The sequence below is a fragment of the Dendrobates tinctorius genome, unplaced genomic scaffold (genome assembly GCF_039654945.1).
Source record: "Dendrobates tinctorius isolate UK_male_01 unplaced genomic scaffold, ASM3965494v1 ptg000011l, whole genome shotgun sequence".
Taxonomy (NCBI): Eukaryota; Metazoa; Chordata; class Amphibia; order Anura; family Dendrobatidae; genus Dendrobates; species Dendrobates tinctorius.
This window is the reverse complement of record NW_027361679.1, coordinates 130,088,604-130,110,288: the sequence shown is the minus strand read 5'-3', so window position 1 is coordinate 130,110,288 and position 21,685 is coordinate 130,088,604. Positions and strand designations below refer to the sequence as shown.

Genomic DNA, 21,685 nt, shown 5'->3' with positions numbered 1-21,685 from the left:
TCCCTGCGTGGACCAGTTGTTGTTAACCCCTTTTGTTTGCTCAATATAGCCAGCGGCTACAATTTATAAAAGTTAATTTTACAAACCACACTCAGTCTCGTGTCTCGCCACTGCATCCTTGAACCTGCTGCACCCCTACAGATCTACACCAGCAGATAACATGGCTCCCTAAACCATCACTGATTGTGGAAACTTCAAACTAGACCTAGCAGCTTGGATTGTGTGCCTCTCCACTCTTCCCCCAGACTCTGGGACCTTGATTTCCAAATGAAACGCAAAATTTACTTTCATCTGAAAATAACATCTTGGACCACTGAGCAACCATCCAGTTATTTTTCTCCTTGGCCCAGGTAAGACGCTTCTGGCATTGTCTAATGTATTGGTCATTAGTGGTTTGATACAAGGAATGCAACACTTGTAGCCCATGTCCTGGATATGTCTGTGTGTGGTGGCTCTTGAAACAATGACTCCAGCAGCAGTCCACTCCTAGTGAATCTCCCTCAAATTTTTTTTTTAATTCGTTTATTGAACCTCAAACAAAATATACAGCATACATACTTGCATATGGTAATAAGCACTGTATAAAATATATACATTTCTACATATTGTTAAATGCAAAGCAAAATGTGCATTCGGTTTACATACGGGATAAAACGTACTCAGCCTATTAAATATATACGAAGGGCAATAGGCCACTTTTCATAAAATGTTCATGTCAGTTAAATTGTACAAGCCTTTATATTATTGCACAAGTAATAAAGCCTATTTAACTTCCTAAACTACAACTACAAGAACTACTATTTTGCAGCCTGATATCATACAATAAATTATTTGTTATGCGATGCCTCCACTGTACAGAGTAAGATGAGAGGAATTCCACCTCTCCCAGATCTTTTCAAATTTACCCGGACATCCCCTGTTTCGATACAGTGTACGTTCATATGGGATAATCGAGTTCACCAAATCAACCCCGATTGTAAGGGAGGGACATGAGCCTCCTATCCACCGCAGCGCCAGTACCTTTTGTACTGTAAATAGCGTCTCCCGCAGAAAAATCCCAGCATAATGACCCCATATCTCCTCATCCCATACCCCAAACAAACAAACCAGTGGCTCAAGGGGAACAGGAGCTTGTACCAGGGAAGTTAATAATGACGTCACCTCCTTCCATATTGTGTGATAATAGGACACTGCCAGATCATGTGGATAAAGTCTGCATCTAATGAGTGACATCTTAAACATTCCGATGATTGGAATCGGCCCATCTTAAAGAGTCGTGTCAGAGTCAGATATGATTGGTTTATGATATATAACCGTATCATTCTGTTATTAATAGACGGAGACACCCCGATCGGAGACTCCAGAATTTCTTCCCACTCCTCTCCCTGTATATCGGGGATGAGCCTTTCCCATTTCCCTTTAACCAAGTTTATGGCGGATTCCACACCTACCGACAGCATGTATGTATACAAAGAGGAGATGAGACCCTGGGGACCCTGCGATTTAAGGATTTCTATCAAAGGTAGAGATGAAATAGCATTGTTTACACCCACATATCTCATGTGTGACTGAAAGGCCGACATCAACTGCAAATAGCGGAAGAATTGGGATCTCGGAACATCGTATTTAACCTGCAATTGTTCTAAAGACATCAGGGTTCGATGATCATGCAAATCACCTATCGAGGAGACATTATGTTGAGTCCAAAATTCATCGGACGGGTGGTCAAGTTGAACCAGAGACAACTATTATTCCACAAGGGCATTTCAGCTACAATGCCCCCAAATCCAATCACCCTCTTAATCTGTCTCCACACTGATCGCGCCAGACAAAGCAGGGGCAACAAATGGGGGACACTAATTTTTTCTAAATCCAGAAAGCCCAGTAGGCAATTAGCTTGTGCAGCATGGAGCAGGTGACTTTCAGAGTTAGGGAGATAATTACCGGGCATCCACTTACTTATAGCTCTGGCCTGCCCAGCCAGATAATATAGAAAAAAGTCTGGTAACGCTGCCCTACCCCCCTTTTTAGGTCTCTGCAGGGTGGACAGCCTGAGTTTGGGTCTAGTTTTCCCCCAAATAAGATGTAATTTGGGAGTTCAAATTCGCAAAGAAGGACTTGGGTACTGTCATGATTCAGCGTGGATCTGACAGTTTAAATGGATAAGTGAACTTTTTTTCCTTTGGCTAGGTGCCAAAGTGATGTGATTGCCCCCGGTGGCCATTAGAATTATTACACGTGGTGTCGTTCATTCTAAGTTGCCCCGGTGGTGATGAGTGGTAGTGCACTTTAGTTTCTTTGGTTTAGTGCACGTAATTATAAATCAGGTGTGAGGCTCTTTAAAAGAGTTCAGGTGGGTTTGATGACTGTTGGTGATATTGTGTTCGTCATTTGGGAAGGAAGCCTGGGTGAGGAAGGAGCTGAACATGAGTCCTGCGCAGCCCAGCCAGAGGGGACGAGTGGCAGCTATGTTGTCTGCAAGAAGGGCTGGCATGGCGTGGTGGAGTCACAGTTTATGGTGTCGGCAGGAAGCTCTTGCATGGCTTGGTGGAGTGGCGACTATGGAGAGAGTTGCACTCAGCATGCGGGACTTGGTTGCTGAGAGCTGGACTCAAGCATGCTTGACTTTTTGGGCAGGAGCTGAACTCATCTTTGGGACTCTGTTACTGGACTTCTGCAACTGGTGGTGGTCTCTGCTCCAAGGCTGCACTATGGTGAAGGATCCAGTTATGGTGATGGATCCGGGAGGAGAAGATGCACACAGTTGATGGGCTCTGTTGCTAGGAGCGTACGCAACAGGTTCCTGTGCTTCGTCCGGTGCGGAACTGGCATAGGGAACGTTAGTAGTGCAGGGACACTGGCTCAGGGGAGTACAGGAGGTCTCCACTTCCCTATTCCCTTTTGCAGGGCCCACCTTTGTTAATGTTACCCAGGTTCCCCCTTTATTATTTAAATTTGCCTTACTGGAGGCGGGGTTTCCAGACTACTGTATGTATACGTGTAACAGCTAAATTCGCCAGTTGGAGGCGGTGTATCCAAGCTGCATGTCGTATTATTTAAATTTGCCCAACAGGAGGCGATGTATCCAGGGTCACGTGTGTCATATGGGTTCGCCTTGCGGTACTCGCTGCGTCCAGACACACGTGACCGTGACAGGTACCATCACAGCACTGTGTTGAAGAGAATAGCTGAGCTTAGGGAGTAATATCATTTTGATTAAGTTAATGCGTCCAGCTACAGATAGTGGGAGTTTACTCCAAGTTGCAAATTTAACTTTAACCATTTCCAGCAATGGGTGTATGTTAAGCCGCAAATCAAGCGTACTGCTTTGAGATATGTGGACACCCAGATATTTAAAGCTACAATAGGCAATGAGGAGAGAGTCTCAAGTCGTGGCATCGGGGCATGGGAGAGGGGTAACAGGGCAGATTTCTCCCAATATATATACAAGCTGGAATATTTACTGAATTTATTTATAGTGGCAATCACCCGTGTCAATGTTTCCTCCGCTCTATCCATAAATATCACAATATCATCAGCATATAAGCCTATGGTGTCTACCCGACCTGCTATTTCTATACCCTCAATATTAGGGGAAAATCTTATGCGAATTGCCAATGCCTCGATCGCAAAAGCAAAAAGGGCTGGGGAGAGGGGACACCCCTGATGGGTTCCCCCATGTAATGAAAAGGACTCAGATATGGAACTATTTACAATGACACGGGCTTTGGGTTTCATATATAATATATTAACCCATTTTAGAAACTTATCATCAAATCCATATTTCTGTAAACATGCATAGAGGAAAGGCCACTCAAGGGAGTCGAAGGCCTTGGCCGCATCCAGCGATGCCAATGCCCATTTGTTGTCTGGTACCAGAGAGCTATATTGGACCACCGACTGGACTCGTCTAATATTAATGGAAGTGCTCTTAGCAGGCATAAAACCAGTCTGGTCAGGGTGTATAAGTTCCAGTATAATTGAGTTCAATCTGGTGGCCAGGATCTTCATAAAAATCTTATAGTCCACATTCACTAACGATATAGATCCACAGTCTAAAGGGTCCTTCCCCTCCTTTTTAAGCACTATTATATTAGCCTCGTAGGACTTCGGCATGGATCCCCCCTCCCAAATCCCCCGAAACACCATCAACAAAAGTGGCGCCAATATATCCCGATATTTCCTGTATAATTCGATGGGAAACCCATCTGGTCCAGGGGCCTTCCCAGAGGCCATGTCCGTCATGGCGTTCTCTATCTCCTCCAAAGTGAACTCAGCATCCATAAAGGCCCGCTGGGAAGGGCTTAATGTGGGAAATGTTATATCTGACAGGTATTCCAGACACCCCAAACCATCAACGCCACTTTTAGAGTTGTACAATGATCTGTAGTAATCATGAAAGCAGGTCAGTTGAGGACACCAAAGTACCATCCAAGCTGCGAATCTGTAATATTGTATTAGAAGTATTTTGTTGACGCACCAAATAGGCCAAGAATTTACTTGCCTGGTTCCCCAACTCAAAATAGGATTGACGGGCAAAAAATAATTTACGCTTGAACTTAGTGTCTATGTGTTGGGTATATAACCTTTCAGCAGCCAAGCACTCCACCCTATTGCCACTAGTTTGATCAGATACGTATGCAGCCTCCGCATCTTTCAATCGTTGCTCCATCTCCTCCCTTGATGTCACCTGTTTGATATAAGAGATTGTAGAGAATAAGCAACCCCTCAAATATGCCTTAAGGGCATCCCAAAATAAATTAATATTCTGGGGTTCAGGGTGGGATGAGATGAAGCAATGCAACTGATCGATCGTTCTATCGGGCGACTCCACCAACTTCACACCCTCAAATTTTTGAATGGTCTTTTCTTAACAATCCTTTCAAGGCAGCTATTATCCCGATTGCTTGTGCACACCTTTTTCTACCACACTTTTTCCATCCACTCAACTTTCCATTAATATGCTTGGATACAGCACTCTGTGAACAGCCAGCTTCTTTAGCAATGACCTTTTGTGGCTTACCCTCCTTGTGGAGTGTGTCAATGACTGCTTTCTGGACATCTGTTAAGTCAGTAGTCCTCCTTATGATTGTGGAGCCTACTGAAACAGAATAAAGGGACCTTTTTAATTGCTTAGGAAGCCTTTGTAGGTGTTTTTTGTTAATTATTCTAATTTACTGAGATAATGACTTCTCATTGGCTGTAAGCCATAATCATCAACATTAACAGTAATAAACACTTGAAATAGATCACTATAATGACTATATATTCACTTTTTGCATTGAAGAAATGAAATAAATTAACTTTTTGATATTCTAATTTAGTGAGAAGCACTTGTATATACATTTCAATAATACATTTCTCAATTTCCTGAAAAAGAGGGTGAGAGGATGGGACTCTTGTAAATTGCTAGGGGGATGTCGACACAGATGAATAGGAGGGACCAGATTCTGAGTAAATTATAGAAAGAAGGAAATAGGAAAGTTAGGTCAGTGAAATGCGGTGATAGGCTTGTCTATAGAGATGTTTTCAAAGGGTACCTTTAAAAACATGGAGGCATTGCAAAAAACTGGCGCCACAAAAGAGAAGTCTTGAAAACCAAGGTGCAAGGTTCAGATTATGGAGGAATGTATTCTTAGATCAGTTGCAGAACAGAGTACAGGATATAGATAGAGATGAGGGAGGAGATATAGGGTAATGCAGAACCGTGGAGAGCTTCCTTATTTTTGTATCATGGAAGAACGTGGTCTTCAGAAACTCCAAACACTTTGCTGAGGTAATTTTCACACCTTTCTAGACCCTAAAAGAGCCTATCAGCTCTATCCCCATGATTCCAGACTAAAATATGACTCCACCACCACCTTACTAACGTTGCAGCCTTGGTGTGACATGGTAGCCATCCACCAACCAACCATTTGAACCATCCAGGATTGCACTGCACTCATCAGTAAACAAGACTGTATTAAAATCAGTCTTTATATATGTCTGGGCCCACTGCAACCGTCTCTTCTTGTGATCACTGTTTAGTGGTGGCTGAATAGAAGGTTCATGTACAACTGCAAGCCTCTAGAGGTTCCTACACTTTGAGACTCATGGGACTCTGGAGGCTTTCCTGCATTTCCTGAGGTGTTGCTATCAGTGTGTCAGAAGTGGGAGAAGAGGGTTGAATTGACAATCCAACACAATGGTCAGCACTTTGAACACATTTTAAAAGTGGTTATAAACTATAAACTTGTAAATAACTCATGAGAAAATAAAGTTACATTAAAACCAAGCACACCATTGTTTTTCTTGTGAAATTCTCAATAAGTTTGATGTGTCACATGACCCTCTTCCCATTGGAAAAAATAAAGTTGGGTCCAAAATGGCCGACTTCAAAATGGCTGCCATGGTCACCACCCATCTTGAAAAGTTTCCCCCCCATATACTAATGTGCCATAAACAGGCAGTTGATATCACCAACCATTCCCTGTATAATCCAATACTTCAGTATTGCATTATATAGAACAGAGGCTAAACAATGAAGTAAAAAAAAATATGTTTAAAAAATATAAAAATAATGATTTGAAAGAAATTGCAAAAATAGTATATTTGGTATCGCATGATGCCTAAAACTTTGATATACCAAAATGTACAATGAATAAATAGTATGGTAAACTCTGTAAAGAAAAAAAACTAACATCAGAATTGGGATTTTTCATATGGCATTAATAAAAACATCAACTTGCCACACAAAAAACAAGCGCGCACACTGCTGCATTGTCATTCAAAACAACTCTTCCAGCAAAAAACATGGTGTCATATGACTTTGTTGATAGAAAAATAAAAGAGCTGTGGTTCTTGGAAGAAAGGGAGAAACAAAATGAAAAGTGGCCACAATGGGAAATGGTTACATGTCAAATGTCATTGTTTTGTTCGGCCAGTAAATACACAGTTAACCTTAGGCAAAGATAGGCCCCTAACACAGCTGATATGCTAGCTTCTTAGGAAAGTACACCACGCAAATTAGAAATATTTATTAGAAAGCAGTATGTGTTCTATAACATGTTTTAAAAGAAAAAAAATACATAAAATAGTTGACGTAAAGAGTTGTGTTACTTTATTAAAGAGGCAAATTAACGACTATAAGGAAAACACTGCACAACAAAGGTAAGTCAATCTTCATTACTATGTAAGTGTTATTGTGTATACTTTATAATATCATCCAATAATTCCCTTTACACGAAGCACAAAATGTCTTTTTTTCATTTACAGGGATGTTTCCCCCTTGTCCTTGTCAATCTTTTTCTTTTGCAGACTTTGGATACTTTGCCCAAGTTTTTGTAGTTGTCGTTGTTGCTGTTGCGACATTAGATCAGCCTGAGACTCCAGTTTATGCTGTTGCTCTTGGTACTTCCTGCAAGCATTCTGATATGTCAGAAAAAGATTCCTGCAATGAAGTGGAAGTGGAAGACAGCTAAGTATAGACATAGTAAGGGCTCATACCCATATGTGAGAAACAAAATGGTCCGTAAACTGGACCAAAAAAACCGGACGAGTGTCATGCGAGTGACATGCGAGTACAATGCGATTTTCACACCTAGCATCCTTTTAACATCCGAGTGCATTGCAATTGCTATCCGAGTGCAATGCGATTTTAACATGAGTTTTTACATACAGCAGTTCTCTATGTCATTTATACATCGTTTTCAAATGAAATATTCGTCAACATACACACACACATATACAACTCTGGCAAAAATTAAGAGACCACTGCACAGTTTTATAAAAATCAGCTTCTCTACATGTCTGACAACCATTCCATTCCAGTGTCAGTTGAATTCCAACCAGAGTACACCTCATTCTACTTAATGTGCTTTTGATTAGGTGATCACCTGGACTAAATCTTATTTAACAAAGGAAAGTATAAAAAACCCTGCTGTGGTGTTCACAATCCTCTTGCAATAGGACAAGCTGGATGGCAAAACAAGTGCTAGTAATATCTCAAAAGTAATAGGAATGAAAAAGTATCTTTTAACCATGCCAAAGGAATTGAAAAGAAAAGTCTTGAGTTAGGAAAAGAAAGGCTACAGTGAGCATCATGTTGCCTACATCCTTAAAATTTTTAAGATTGCAGTCCATTACAACAAGGTCAAGTAGCAGACATTGGGGACAACAAAGCTACAGACAGGCAGAGGGCGAAAACGACACTCCGCTGATCAGGATGACCGTCATCTTATTAGACTGTCACTCAGCAAATGGCAGCTGGGGTGAAGTGCATGGCAAGAACAGTTCGTAACAGGCTCCTAGAAGCAGGGCTCAAGACAAGTAAAGCTAGAAAAAAGCCTTTCATCACTGAAAAGCAAAGGAGAGCCAGGCTGAAGTTTGTCAAAGACCATAAGGATTGGACCATAGAGGACTGGAGTAAGGTAATCTTCTCTGATGAGTCTAATTTTCAGCTTTGCCCAACACCTGGTCATCTAATAGTTAGATGGAGACCTGGAGAGGCGTAGAAGCCACAGTGTCTTGCACCGACTGTGAAATTTGGTGGAGGATCAGTGATGATCTGGGGATGCTTCAGCAAGGCTGGAATTGAGCAGGTTAATCTTTGCGAAGGACATATGAATCAAGCCGCATACAAGGTATTCCTTCTGCTCAGGCAATGTTCCTCAACTCTGAGGACTGGTTTTTCCAGCAGGACAATGCGCCATGCCACACAGTTAGATCAATCAATGTGTGGATGAAGAACCCCCACATCAAATCTTTGTCATGGCCAGCCCAATCTCAAGACCTGAACCCCATAGAAAACTTCTGGAATGTAATCAAGAGAAAGATGGACAAGCCATCAAACAAAGAAGAACTGCTAAAATTTTTGTACCAGGAGTGGCATAAGGTCACCCAAAAGCAGTGTGAAAGACTGGTGGAAAGCATACCAAGACGCATGAAAGCTGTGATTAAAAATCATGGTTATTCCACAAAATATTGATTTCTGAACTCTTCCAGAGTTAAAACATTTTTTGTTTGTTAGATAATATACTTTATTTAGCTTACAAAAACGCATACAAACCCGCATGAAAATTCGCATCAAATCTGCATAAAAAACGCATCAATCATATTTTCAACTATATTTTCCAAGAGAGGAAAAATCCATGCAGATTTTTACAACAGCAAATCTGCAACGTGCGCATATACCCTTAGGATCAGTGGGACATGTTGAAGCATTCTGGAGTTCTTACCTCATAAGTGATAGTGGTCAGAATTGTAAAACATTAGTATTGTTGTTTCTAAATGATTACGGACTTGATTTCTTAGCATTATTTGAGGTCTGCAAGCACTACATTTTTTTGTTATTTTGACCATTTCTCATTAATAAATACAAAAAGTACAAAATTTAGTGCTTGGAAATTTGAAGACATGTTGTAAGTAGTTTCTATATATATAATTGCCTTAAATTGTCCATCATCCACTTCCATCTGGATGTCCCCGAATCCCACAATCCACCGCGCCGCACTGGAAGTACGCCGACCGCCATTTTGGAACACCCAAGTGAGGCCGCTCGGATACAGGCCGCCGCTGCAATCACGAGGCTATGAAAGGGGTGTAACTAGGGGGTATAACGAGAGGGGTGTAATGAAGGGGGTATAATGAGAGGGTGTAATGAGGGGGTGTAATGAGAGGGTGTAATGAGGGGGGAGTAATGAGAGGGATGCCGCAAGCTGGACGCCCGCCAGGACCCACCGCCTGACTACACACGCCGGATCCCGCCGCTGCCTGCCCACCTACCTCCATGCAATAACAGCCGGCAGGAAAGACCGTGGCTTGAGGCCTGTGCTGGAGATTGGGTGCAGCCACCCTCCGGTGGCGCCGCACACCGTCTCCAGCACAGGCCGCAAAACACCGTTTTTCCTGCTGGTTGTGACTGCACAGAAGTGGGTGGGCCGCCACCTCCAGCGCCATAAAGCTGCCCCCATCGTGATGTTACTGCCTGTCACGGTGACCCGTCCTGTTTGACACGATCCGCAGGCCGGTAACTCAGACAACAATACACGGCACGTGTAACTGTCCTGTGTGACACGACCCACATGCCGGTAACTAAAACAACAAGACACGGGGGAAGGGGAAAACAGTTACAATGGTGAGCCCTGCGATAGGGAATGGGGACGTGGAGACCTCCTGCACTCCCCTGAGTCAGTGTCCCTCACACTCCTAACGTTCCCTAGGCAGGTTCCGCACCGGGCGCCGATCAGGATACCTGTCACCCTAGCACACCCTACACCTATTATGGCGCCCCCAGGAGTATGGTCGCCACACTGGCTTTGCCTTCCTCCAGGGGAGGGTAATGCCAGGCTTGAAAGCAGTGATGGGTGTCTCCAGCAGTTAACCTAATGCATGCAACACAGTTCCACTCCGGGCCAGCAGGGGGAACTCTGAACTAGGATTCTGGAGAGGAGTGTCCTCTGAGGGCCAGGAGGAAGAAGGATCAGATAGTGTGAGGAGGTCCACGTGTGCAGACGTTTGGAGCGGGGTGGAGGTTGAGCTCCGGGAGGAGAGCTCCCTCACCGCTAGAGCGCAAAGACTGGAGCCTGGTCTCCACGGTGGTATGGATACTAACGGTCCTGCCACAGATACCAGAGGAGTAGGAGGCTGTAAATGCCCTGCTCTCACCAAAGACATGGGACACAACAGCAATTGAATAGAGAGCCAGGACTCAGGAGAGGAGTCCCCGAGAGAGGCTACACCTGTCTGTCATACAAGTAAAGTTCTAGGAACATCTGAAGAGAGGCATTTCAGAGTAACTAAGCACTGGAGTGCTTCACACTTAAAAGCGCTTGGAAGGAGACTGCACAGCCCTTCTGCTGAGAGAGAATCCTGATCTGCTTCCAGGCTAACCTGCTCCAATACCATCTGTAATCAGGACTCTGGACTGCATATACTCAGTAAAGGTACAGAAACTACAACCGCTGTGTCTTGTCTGTTCCTTACGCTTTCGGCACTGCTAATCCCCGTGCTGGTTACATCTACACTGCCCTGGGACTACAGCTCCACCTGTGGGGAGCTTTACCATCTAAGCTGCACATACCATCAGTCCCAGCGGATCTGTATGCAGCGTTGGCCTAACACCATATTTGCCAAACACCACGGGTGGTGTCACAAACTATTCTACCATTAACTACATCTCCCCATTGCTTGGGCGCCCAGGGCCACGGACCGGGTCACCGCTGCTGTGACACATCCCCCTGACACCGGCCTGGTACCGAGTACCCCACAGCCCTGGGAGGGTGACCAACTATCCCTTGCTAGGGAGCTGGGTGGTGCAGGCACTGGCCCCACCGCTGTACTAATACACACCAGGGAAAAATACAAACAGGGAAACACAACTTAGCTTTGCTCTGTTGCTCTTGATCCCAGCAACAGAGTCCACCACCAGAATGCAGCTTTCCTCCTCAATAGCTGTCACCAAGCTCTGTCAGAGCTGCAAGGAAATCCCCTCTGACTCCTTCCACAACAGAACTTTGACTGTGTTGCAAGGAACTCTCTCTAGCTCCTTTCTCCACCAAAGATGGTTGGAAATGACCACTATCACCAACACCTGCTCATAGACCATGTGACCCTATATAGGAAAAGGGGATGGTCAAATGTTCAGGGGCAAAAAGCTGCTGTAACCCCACTGACCACCGGGGGGCAAAAGGCAAGCAAAGAAAACATCAAGTGCAATGACCCTAACGGCCATCGGGGGCAAAACTATCATTAAGCACACAGCTTAAGGAAAAAAAAGAGGTTACCAGCGCTTTCTATCTGTCATGATCCAGCATGGATCATGACAGTACCATCCCCTTAATGAGGGGCCTCAGGACCCTCAAGACCGCTCCTCATCAGGGAACCACCTACAGAGGTGACGCCCAGATTCAGAGTTCACCCCTGCAACTACCTGCACGTCAGGTTGATGACAAACGAGCACCGCTGGTATTGGCAATGTATGTTCTGGAGGAACCACACATCTCCGAAGCGCCGACCTGGGGAACGAGTTGTGTATGTTTGAGGTTAACGTGAGCTGGTAAGACTCCGCAACACACTTCCACTGGATGTTTTTTGGTGGCCACCCATACGTGCTCGTTCACACACAGGTCCGGACCTGAACGTTTATTGCCACACATTCGTATGTCACAATTCGGTGAACTCTTTCTGGGATTGACAACAGAGGCGTCCCCCTGTGTCACCACACTCACACCCCACAATTCACCACGGGGTACACCACCCTCCAACCCCTTCCACCACGAGGTCTGCGCCTCCCAGGGTTGGCTAATGGCGAGGGTTGAGCCTTGCCCCTACTCTCCTGCAGAACATCTGCTGCTCTCACGGAAGAGAAAGGGGTGGGTTGAAGAGAGATGGCAGAGACAGTAGTCTCTAGGCAGCAGCCCTCACACGACTGCCCCCAGCTGACCACTTCCCTCGCCCGCCAATCTATTACCGGGTTGTGTTTTTTCAGCCAAGGGAGGCCTAAAATGATAGGTACTGGCATTCCCTCCAAGACGTAGCAAGACAAGGACTCCTCATGATGTCCTATACATAGATGGATATTTTCTACAACTTGGGTCAAGCTCCACTGGCTCAGTGGACCAGAGTTTATGGCCTGGACGCTTATAGGTTGGGCTAGCAACCTACACCTCAGGCCATGAGTCTGGACAAAGCGAGCATCCACCAGACTGACTCCTGCTCCGCTGTCCACAAGCACCGGTATCACCTCTGCTGACATAGTACCTTGGGAGGGCAAAATGGAGGAAATATACACTCCCTGGTCATCTCCCTCCAAACGACCAGAGGAAGGCGGCTTCTGAGATGACACGGATAATTTGGCGCATTGGGCAAGCCTTAAGGACATGACCATTCTGCCCACAGTAACAACATGCCAACACCACTCCCTGAACCGTAGGCAGGCCTGAACACACACTAGCTCCTCCTACTTGCATAGGTTCATCTGGAGACTTGGCACGAACTGGGCAGGCTCTCATAAAATGGCCTGGCTTCCCACAGGAAAAGTATACCCCCCACCACGACGAGCCGCAAACACCCCCTTTTTGTACCAACAACACCGGGCTGTCTGGGTTCCTCCGTCCGCACTGGTGGGTCCTCCTCCCTAGTGAGGACATCAGGGGGCACATTTTGTGTATGTCTCTCCATAGGGTGTCTATCCACCTGGATGGCAAGGGACATGGCGGCTTCCAGCGACCTGGTGGCAGCGTACTGCACCAGAGTATTCTGCAACTTTGGAGACAGACCCTGCACAAATTGACTCCTAAGTGCAGGGTCATTCCACTGAGTGTTAGTGGCCCACCTCCTAAACTCTGAGCAGTACTCCGTAGCAACCCGGGCTCGCTGTTTACACCTACTGAGTCGGGATTCCGCCCGGGTGACGCCATCAGGATCCCCATACACTAGCGCCAAAGCCGCAAAAAACTCGTCCACGGACTCTAATGATGGTGAATCATCTGGCAGGGAGAAGGCCCAGGATTGAGGATCTCCCTTAAGAAGGGACATAATGATTCCCACCCGTTGCTCTTCACTCCCTGATGAACGAGGGCGCAGCCTGAAGGATAGTTTACAGGCTTGCTGAAATACCAAGAATTGATCTCTCCCTCCAGAAAACCTGTCAGGGAGGGATATCTTGGTTTCTGGCTGAGCCTGTGCCTGAACCAGACCCCCAAAGCCCACTAACAGCTGCAGCTGCTGCACAAACTCACCGCACAGCCCCCCTAATATCATCAGTAAGGATCTGCAGCATTTGGGCAAAGGGCTGCATTGGGTCCATGGCTCAGCAGAAAAAAATATTATGGTTGGTGATAATGTCACGGTGACCCGTCCTGTGTGACACAACCCGCAGGCCGGTAACTCAGACAAGACACGGCACGTGTAACGGTCCTGTGTGACACGACCCGCAGGCCGGTAACTAAAACAACAAGACACAGGGGAAGGGGAAAACAGTTACAATGGTGGGCCCTGCGATAGGGAACGGGGACGTGGAGACCTCCTGCACTCCCCTGAGTCAGTGTCCCTCACATTCCAAACGTTCCCTGGGCCGGATCCGCACCGGGCGCCGATCAGGATACCTGTCACCCTAGCACACCCTACACCTATCCCTTGCTAGGGAGCTGGGTGGTGCAGACACTGGCCCCACCGCTGTACTAATACACACCAGGGAAAAATACAAACAGGGAAACACAACTTAGCTTTGCTCTGTTGCTTTGATCCCAGCAACAGAGTCCATCACCAGAATGCAGCTTTCCTCCTCAATAGCTGTCACCAAGCTCTGTCAGAGCTGCAAGGAAATCCCCTCTGACTCCTTCCACAACAGGGCTCTGACTGTGCTGCAAGGAACTCTCTCTAGCTCCTTTCTCCACCAAAGATGGTTGGAAATGGCCACTATCACCAACACCTGCTCATAGACCATGTGACCCTATATAGGAAAAGGGGATGGTCAAATGATCAGGGGTAAAAAGATGCTATAACCCCACTGACCACTGGGGGCAAAAAGCAAGCAAAGAAAGCATCAAGTGCAATGACCCTAACGGCCACCGGGGGCAAAACTATCATTAAGCACACAGCTTAAGGAAAAAAAAGAGGTCGCCAGCGCTTTCTATCTGTCATGATCCATTATGGATCATGACACTGCCCTCCCGATGCGATAGCATCGGGCATGCATCTACTATAGAATAAAAGAGCAATTTACATTTTACTCAAAAATATTCCTAAAAAGAGAAAAATCAGACAAACTGAAAATGTTGCAGTGGTCTCTTAATACACACACACATATATATAAATATATATACCGTATATACTCGAGTATAAGCCGATCCGAGTATAAGCCGACCCCCCCTATTTTTGCCACAAAAAACTGGGAAAACTTATTGACTCGTGTATAAGCCGAGGGTGTACAGTGAGTGGCCTCAGTTATCTGCAGTGTGCGGCCCCAGTTATGATGCACAGTGAGTGGCCCCAGTTATCTGCACAGTGAGTGGCACCAGCTTTTCTGCACAGTGAGTGGCCCCAGCTTTTCTGCACTGTGAGTGGCCCCAGCTTTTCTGCACAGTGAGTGGCCCCAGCTTTTCTGCACAGTGAGTGGCCCCAGCTTTTCTGCACAGTGAGTGGCCCCAGCTTTTCTGCACAATGAGTGGCCCCAGCTTTTCTGCACAGTGAGTGGCCCCATCATGTTGCTGCTGCCGCTGCCTCCCTTACAAAAAAAAACAAAAACCTGTATGCTCACCTTAATCGCTGCCCCCTGCTCATCAGCGTTGCGTTCTGCAGTGACTGTGCAGGCAGAGAGCGCGATAGCGCCCTCTGACCTGAATGTCACTGCAGAAGACACAAGACAGCAGAGCGCAGGGACAGGTGACTGTGCCTCCCAACCCCCGCATTCATACTCACCAGGTCCTGGTGCTTGTCTCTGCAGCTCCCCTGCTTGTTGTTCCATGTTGTCGGCGCTGCTCTCTTCCTGGTTCAGCGGTCACGTGGTACCCGCTCATTAAATATGCGCATATTTAATGAGCGGGTACCATTTGACAGCTGAAGCAGGAAGAGAGCAGCGCCGACAACATGGAACAAGCAGGGGAGCTGCAGAGAAGGGTGAGTATGATCTGACACCCCCACTCCCCCTCCCCTGCCGATCCCCCCGGTATATGACTCGTGTATAAGCCGAGAGGGGGACTTTCAGCCCCAAAAAATGGGCTGCAAATCTCGACTTATACACGAATATATACGGTATATATATATATATATATATAAATATATATATACAAGTCATATGTAAAAGTTTGGGCACTCCTATTAATGTTAACCTTTTTTCTTTATAACAATTTTGGTTTTTGCAACAGGTATTTCAGTTTCATATATCTAATAACTGATGGACTCAGTTATATTTCTGGATTCAAATGAGGTTTATTGTACTAACAGAAAATGCGCAATCTGCATTTAAACAAAATTTGACCGGTGCAAAAGTATGGGCACCCTTATCATTTTCTTGATTTGAACACTCCTAACTACTTTTTACTGACTTCCTGAAGCACTAAATTGGTTTTGTAACCTCATTGAGCTTTGAACTTCATAGCCAGGTGTATCAAATCATGAGAAAAGGTATTTAAAGTGGCCACTTGCAAGTAGTTCTCCTATTTGATTCTCCTATGAAGAGTGGCATCATGGGCTCCTCAAAACAACTCTCAAATGATCTGAAAACAAAGATTATTCAACATAGCTTTTCAGGGGAAGGATACAAAAAGTTGTCTCAGAGATTTAACCAGTCAGTTTCCACTGTGAGGAACATAGTAAGGAAATGGAAGAACACAGGTACAGTTCTTGTTAAGCCCAGAAGTGGCAGGCCAAGAAAAATATCAGAAAGGCAGAGAAGAAGAATGGTGAGAACAGTCAAGGACAATCCACAGGCCACCTCCAAAGACCTGCAGCATCATCTTGCTGCAGATGGTGTCACTGTGCATCGGTCAACAATACAGCGCATGCATAACGCCTTTTTGTATGACCAAACAACTCAATCTTTGTTTCATCAGTTCACAGGACCTTCTTCCAAAATGTAACTGGCTTGTCCAAATGTGCTTTTGCATACCTCAGGCGACTCTGTTTGTGGCGTGCTTGCAGAAACGGCTTCTTTCGCATCACTCTCCCATACAGCTTCTCCTTGTGCAAAGTGTGCTGTATTGTTGACCGATGCACAGTGACACCATCTGCAGCAAGATGATGCTGCAGGTCTTTGGAGGTGGTCTGTGGATTGTCCTTGACTGTTCTCACCATTCTTCTTCTCTGCCTTTCTGATATTTTTCTTGGCCTGCCACTTCTGGGCTTAACAAAAACTGTACCTGTGTTCTTCCATTTCCTTACTATGTTCCTCACAGTGGAAACTGACTGGTTAAATCTCTGAGACAACTTTTTGTATCCTTCCCCTGAAAAGCTATGTTGAATAATCTTTGTTTTCAGATCATTTGAGAGTTGTTTTGAGGAGCCCATGATGCCACTCTTCATAGGAGAATCAAATAGGAGAACTACTTGCAAGTGGCCACCTTAAATACCTTTTCTCATGATTTGATACACCTGGCTATGAAGTTCAAAGCTCAATGAGGTTACAAAACCAATTTAGTGCTTCAGGAAGTCAGTAAAAAGTAGTTAGGAGTGTTCAAATCAAGAAAATGATAAGGGTGCCCATACTTTTGCACCAGTCAAATTTTGTTTAAATGCAGATTGCACATTTTCTGTTAGTACAATAAACCTCATTTGAATCCAGAAATATAACTGAGTCCATCAGTTATTAGATATATGAAACTGAAATACCTGTTGCAAAAACCAAAATTGTTATAAAGAAAAAAGGTTAACATTAATAGGGGTGCCCAAACTTTTACATATGACTGTATATATATATACAATAAATTTTGTATTTTTTTTCTGACAAAGGAAAATGGTCAAAATTTAAAAAACAAACAAAAAAAACAGTGCTTTCAGACCTCAAATAATGCAACGAAAACAAGTTCATAAACACTTAGAAACAACAATACTAATGTTTTAACTCAGGAAGAGTTCTGAAATCTATATTTTATAGAATAACCATGATTTTTAAAAATAGCTTTCATGCGTCTTGGCATGCTTGCCACCAGTCTTTCACACTGCTTCTGGCTCAAAAAATTAAGCAGTTCTTCTTTGTTTGATGGCTTGTGACTATCCATCATCCTCTTGATTACATTCCAGAGGCTTTTAATGGGGTTAAGCTCTGGAGAATGAGATGCCCATGACAGGGATTTGATGTGGTGGTCTCTTAATTTTTGCCAGAGCTGTATGTATATATATATATATATATATATATATATATATATATTTATATAATAGAAGAAAAGTCATCAATTCGTGTGCGCGTACAGTAAAATCACACTGACAGGATAGAATAGATAGAATAGGTGTATACATACAGAATACATATATATATATATGTCGGTGACACAAACACATACACACATGACGGCAGCGGTAGTCACTGAGGCTGCGTGACGGCAGCGGTAGTCACTGAGGCTGCGCAGACTCCCCACCTGACCCGCGGTGAACTGCGCAGGCAGCTTTTCATTCATTCCTCTGTGGTTTACAGTCAGACCGGTCGCATTAGCACCGCTCACGGTTGTAAACTATTTAACCCCTTAAGATGGATTGCAGCGTGGTCATGACTGTACGGCGGATAGGTATGGGATATTGTTGCTTTTTTATTTTGGATTTTTTACAGGAGGACAAGGGCTTCGATTGGATTGGGAGTTTAATAAAGATGGCAAAAATGTGTGTTTAATTATTTCATTAAAAGTCTTTATTCTTAATGTGTGTTTTTTTATCCCTTTCAGACTATTGGATTAATAATGGATAGGTGTCTTATTGACACCTCTCCATTATTAACCAGGCTTAATGTCACCTTACAATAATCAAGGTGATATTAACCCCTTACTACCCCATATGCCACTCGCTACAGGGCAATGGGAAGAGAGAGGGTAAGTGCTGAAATAGGCGCATCTTACAGATGCGCCTTTTCTGGGGTGGCTGGGGGTAGATGTTTTTAGCCGGGGGGGCAATAACCATGGTCCCACTACAGGCTAGTAATATCTGCTCTCAGTCACTGGTTTTCCCTCTCTGGTGGAGAAAATTGCGCTGGAACCCACACAAGGTTTTTCCGTGAATTAATCCTTTAATTTAACACCTACAGCTCCAAAATTTTACACACACACACTACTAACATTATTAGTGAGGGACATATATAAATCTAACGGATGTGCAATGGTTTCTGTATGTAAACCATGTCTCATATCCTGTCAGGTTCTGTAATGATTTTACAGAAGCCGACAATTGAATTATCGGCCATTCTGCTATCTAGCTCTGTATGAAATATAAATATATATATATATACAGTGCTTTATGAAAGTATTCGGCCCCCTGGAACTTTTCAACCTTTTCCAACATATCATGCTTCAAACATAAAGATACCAAATGTAAGTTTTTGATGAAGAATCAACAACACGTGGGACACAATTGTGAAGTTGAACGAAATTTATTGGCTATTTTAAATTTTTGTGGAAATTCAAAAACTGAAAAGTGCAATATTATTTGGTCCCTTTAGTTTCAGTGCAGCAAACTCACTCCAGAAGTTCAGTGTGGATCTCTGAATGATCCAATGTTGTCCTAAATGAATAATGATGATAAATATAATCCACCTGTCTAATCAAGTCTTCATATAAATGCACCTGCTCTGTGATAGTCTCAGGGTTCTGTTTGAAGCACAGAGAGCATCATGAAGACCAAGGAACACAACAGGCAGGTCCGTGATACTGTTGTGGAGAAGTTTAAAGCCGGATTTGGATACAAAATTATTTCCAAAACTTTAAACATCCCAAGGTGCACTGTGCAAGCGATCATATTGAAATGGAAGGTGTATCATACCACTGCAAATCTACCAAGACCCGGCCGTCCCTCTAAACTTTCATCTCAAACAAGGAGAAGACTGATCAGAGATGCAGCCAAGAGGACCATGATCACTCTGCATGAACTGCAGGGATCTACAGCTGAGGTGGGACAGTCTGTCCATAGGACAACAATCAGTCGTACACTGCACAAATATGGCCTTTATGGAAGAGTGGCAAGAAGAAAGCCATTTCTCAAAGATATCCATAAAAAGTGTTGTTTAAAGTTTGCAACAAGCCACCTGGGAGACACACCAAACATTTGGAAGAAGGTGCTCTGGTCAGATGAAACTAAAATCAAACTTTTTGGCAGCAATGCCAAACGATATGTTTGGCGCAAAGGCAACACAGCTCATCACCCTGAACACACCATCCCCACTGTCAAACATGGTGGTGGCAGCATCATGGTTTGTGCCTGCTTTTCTTCAGCAGGGACAGGGAAGATGGTTAAAATTGATGGAAGATGCATGGAGTCAAATACAGGACCATTCTTGAAGAAAACCTGTTGTAGTCTGCAAAAGACCTGAGACTGGGACGGAGATTTGTCTTCCAACAAGACAATGATCCCAAACATAAAGCAAAATCTACAATGGAATGGTTCACAAATAAAAGTATCCAGGTGTTAGAATGGCCAAGTCAAAGTCCAGACCTGAATCCAATTGAGAATCTGTGGAAAGAGCTGAAAACTGCTGTTCACAAACAATCTCCATCAAACCTCGATGAGCTCGACCTGTTTGCCAAGGAAGAATTGGCAAGAATTTCAGTCTCTTGATGTACAAAACTGATAGAGACATACCCCAAGTGACTTGCAGCTGTAATCGCAGCAAAAGGTGGCACAACAAAGTATTAAGTTAAATGGGCCGAATAATATTGCACGCCCCACTATTCAGTTTTTGTATTACCAAAAAAATTTAAAATAACCAATAAATTTTGTTCAACTTCACAATTGTGTCCCACTTGTTGTTGATTCTTCACCAAAAATTTACATTTGGTATCTTTATGTTTGAAGCATGATATGTGAGAAAAGGTTGAAAAGTTCCAGGGAGGCCGAATACTTTCGCAAGGCACTGTATGTGTGTCTCACTGATATATATATATATATATATATATATATATATATATATTTATAGACTGTATATGTTTTCACGAATATTTGAGGCCATGGATCCATTATAAGTCCATTTTTCAAGCCAGCAAGAAAATCTCGCCGTACGGATGTCACACGGATGCTTAGATGCGAGAAAATCGTATCCTCGCATTGCACACGGATGACATACAGATCACTGTTCAGGGAACATTTCTGCGATTCTCGTCCATGTAAAACGGACCGTATTTTTATACGTTGTGGGTGACTCCAGCCTTAATCTGTTTAGAAGTTTTTCTGGGCTCTTTTGTTACCATTCGTATTATTCGTCTCTTTGATTTGTCATTAATTTTCCTGCTGCAGCCACGTCCAGGGAGGTTGGCTACAGTCCCATGAAGCTTAAATTTCTGAATAATATGTGCAACTGTAGTCACAGGAACATCAAGTTGCTTCGACATGGTCTTGTAACTTTTACCTTTAACATGTTTGTCAATAATTTTCTTTCTAATCTGCTGAGACAAATCTTTCCTTCGCTTCCTCTGGTCCATGTTGAGTGTGATACTCACTGTGCTGTTTGATGACATGGTGTGTATCTGTAGCCCTATAGACAGCACTGATTCCAAGATTGTAGACACCTGTGATGCTATTTAGTGGACACACCTTGATTTAACATGCCCCCTTTGTAAAAATTATTTTCAAGGGTACCATCATTTCTGTCCAGGCCTATTTCATGATTTTTTTTTATTCTGTGGAAGCATGGTTGAAAAGCAATGTCTGATTTTCATTTGTTCATTTTCATAGATTTTTTTATGTATTATTACTTTTGTCAGATTCGTTATTTCTGTGACCATTGTGGGGTTTTATGTCATTAAACGAGGGGTACCAACAATTTTGACTATGTGTATATATATGTATTTATATTGCATAATAGAGAGATAGAAGAAAAGCCGGTAAATCATCTGCCGGGTTCTGTAAAATCACTGCAAGAGCCGACAGGATAGAAGAGATGATTTACATACAGTAAAGACAAATGGAATAGGTATATATATATAGATGTAAGTGACAAATACAATTAGTACAGTGTGTATGCAAATTACTGGACATGCATTTAATTAATAAAAGATTATTTTTGCAAACAAAA

At 43.9% G+C, this 21,685-nt stretch overlaps 1 protein-coding gene across 3 annotated transcripts in view; it reads right to left on the bottom strand.

Annotated features, from left to right (window-relative positions):
* Positions 1–7,073: 7,073 nt before the first annotated feature.
* The window catches only part of USHBP1 (USH1 protein network component harmonin binding protein 1), a 174,306-nt gene continuing 159,694 nt past the window's right edge, over positions 7,074–21,685 (bottom strand). For all 3 annotated transcript variants that reach the window (XM_073547902.1, XM_073547893.1, XM_073547912.1), the window contains exon 15: positions 7,074–7,429. In XM_073547902.1, the coding sequence (XP_073404003.1) occupies positions 7,249–7,429 (181 nt within the window). In that variant the 3' untranslated portion in view covers positions 7,074–7,248. The remainder of the gene's footprint in view (positions 7,430–21,685) is intronic.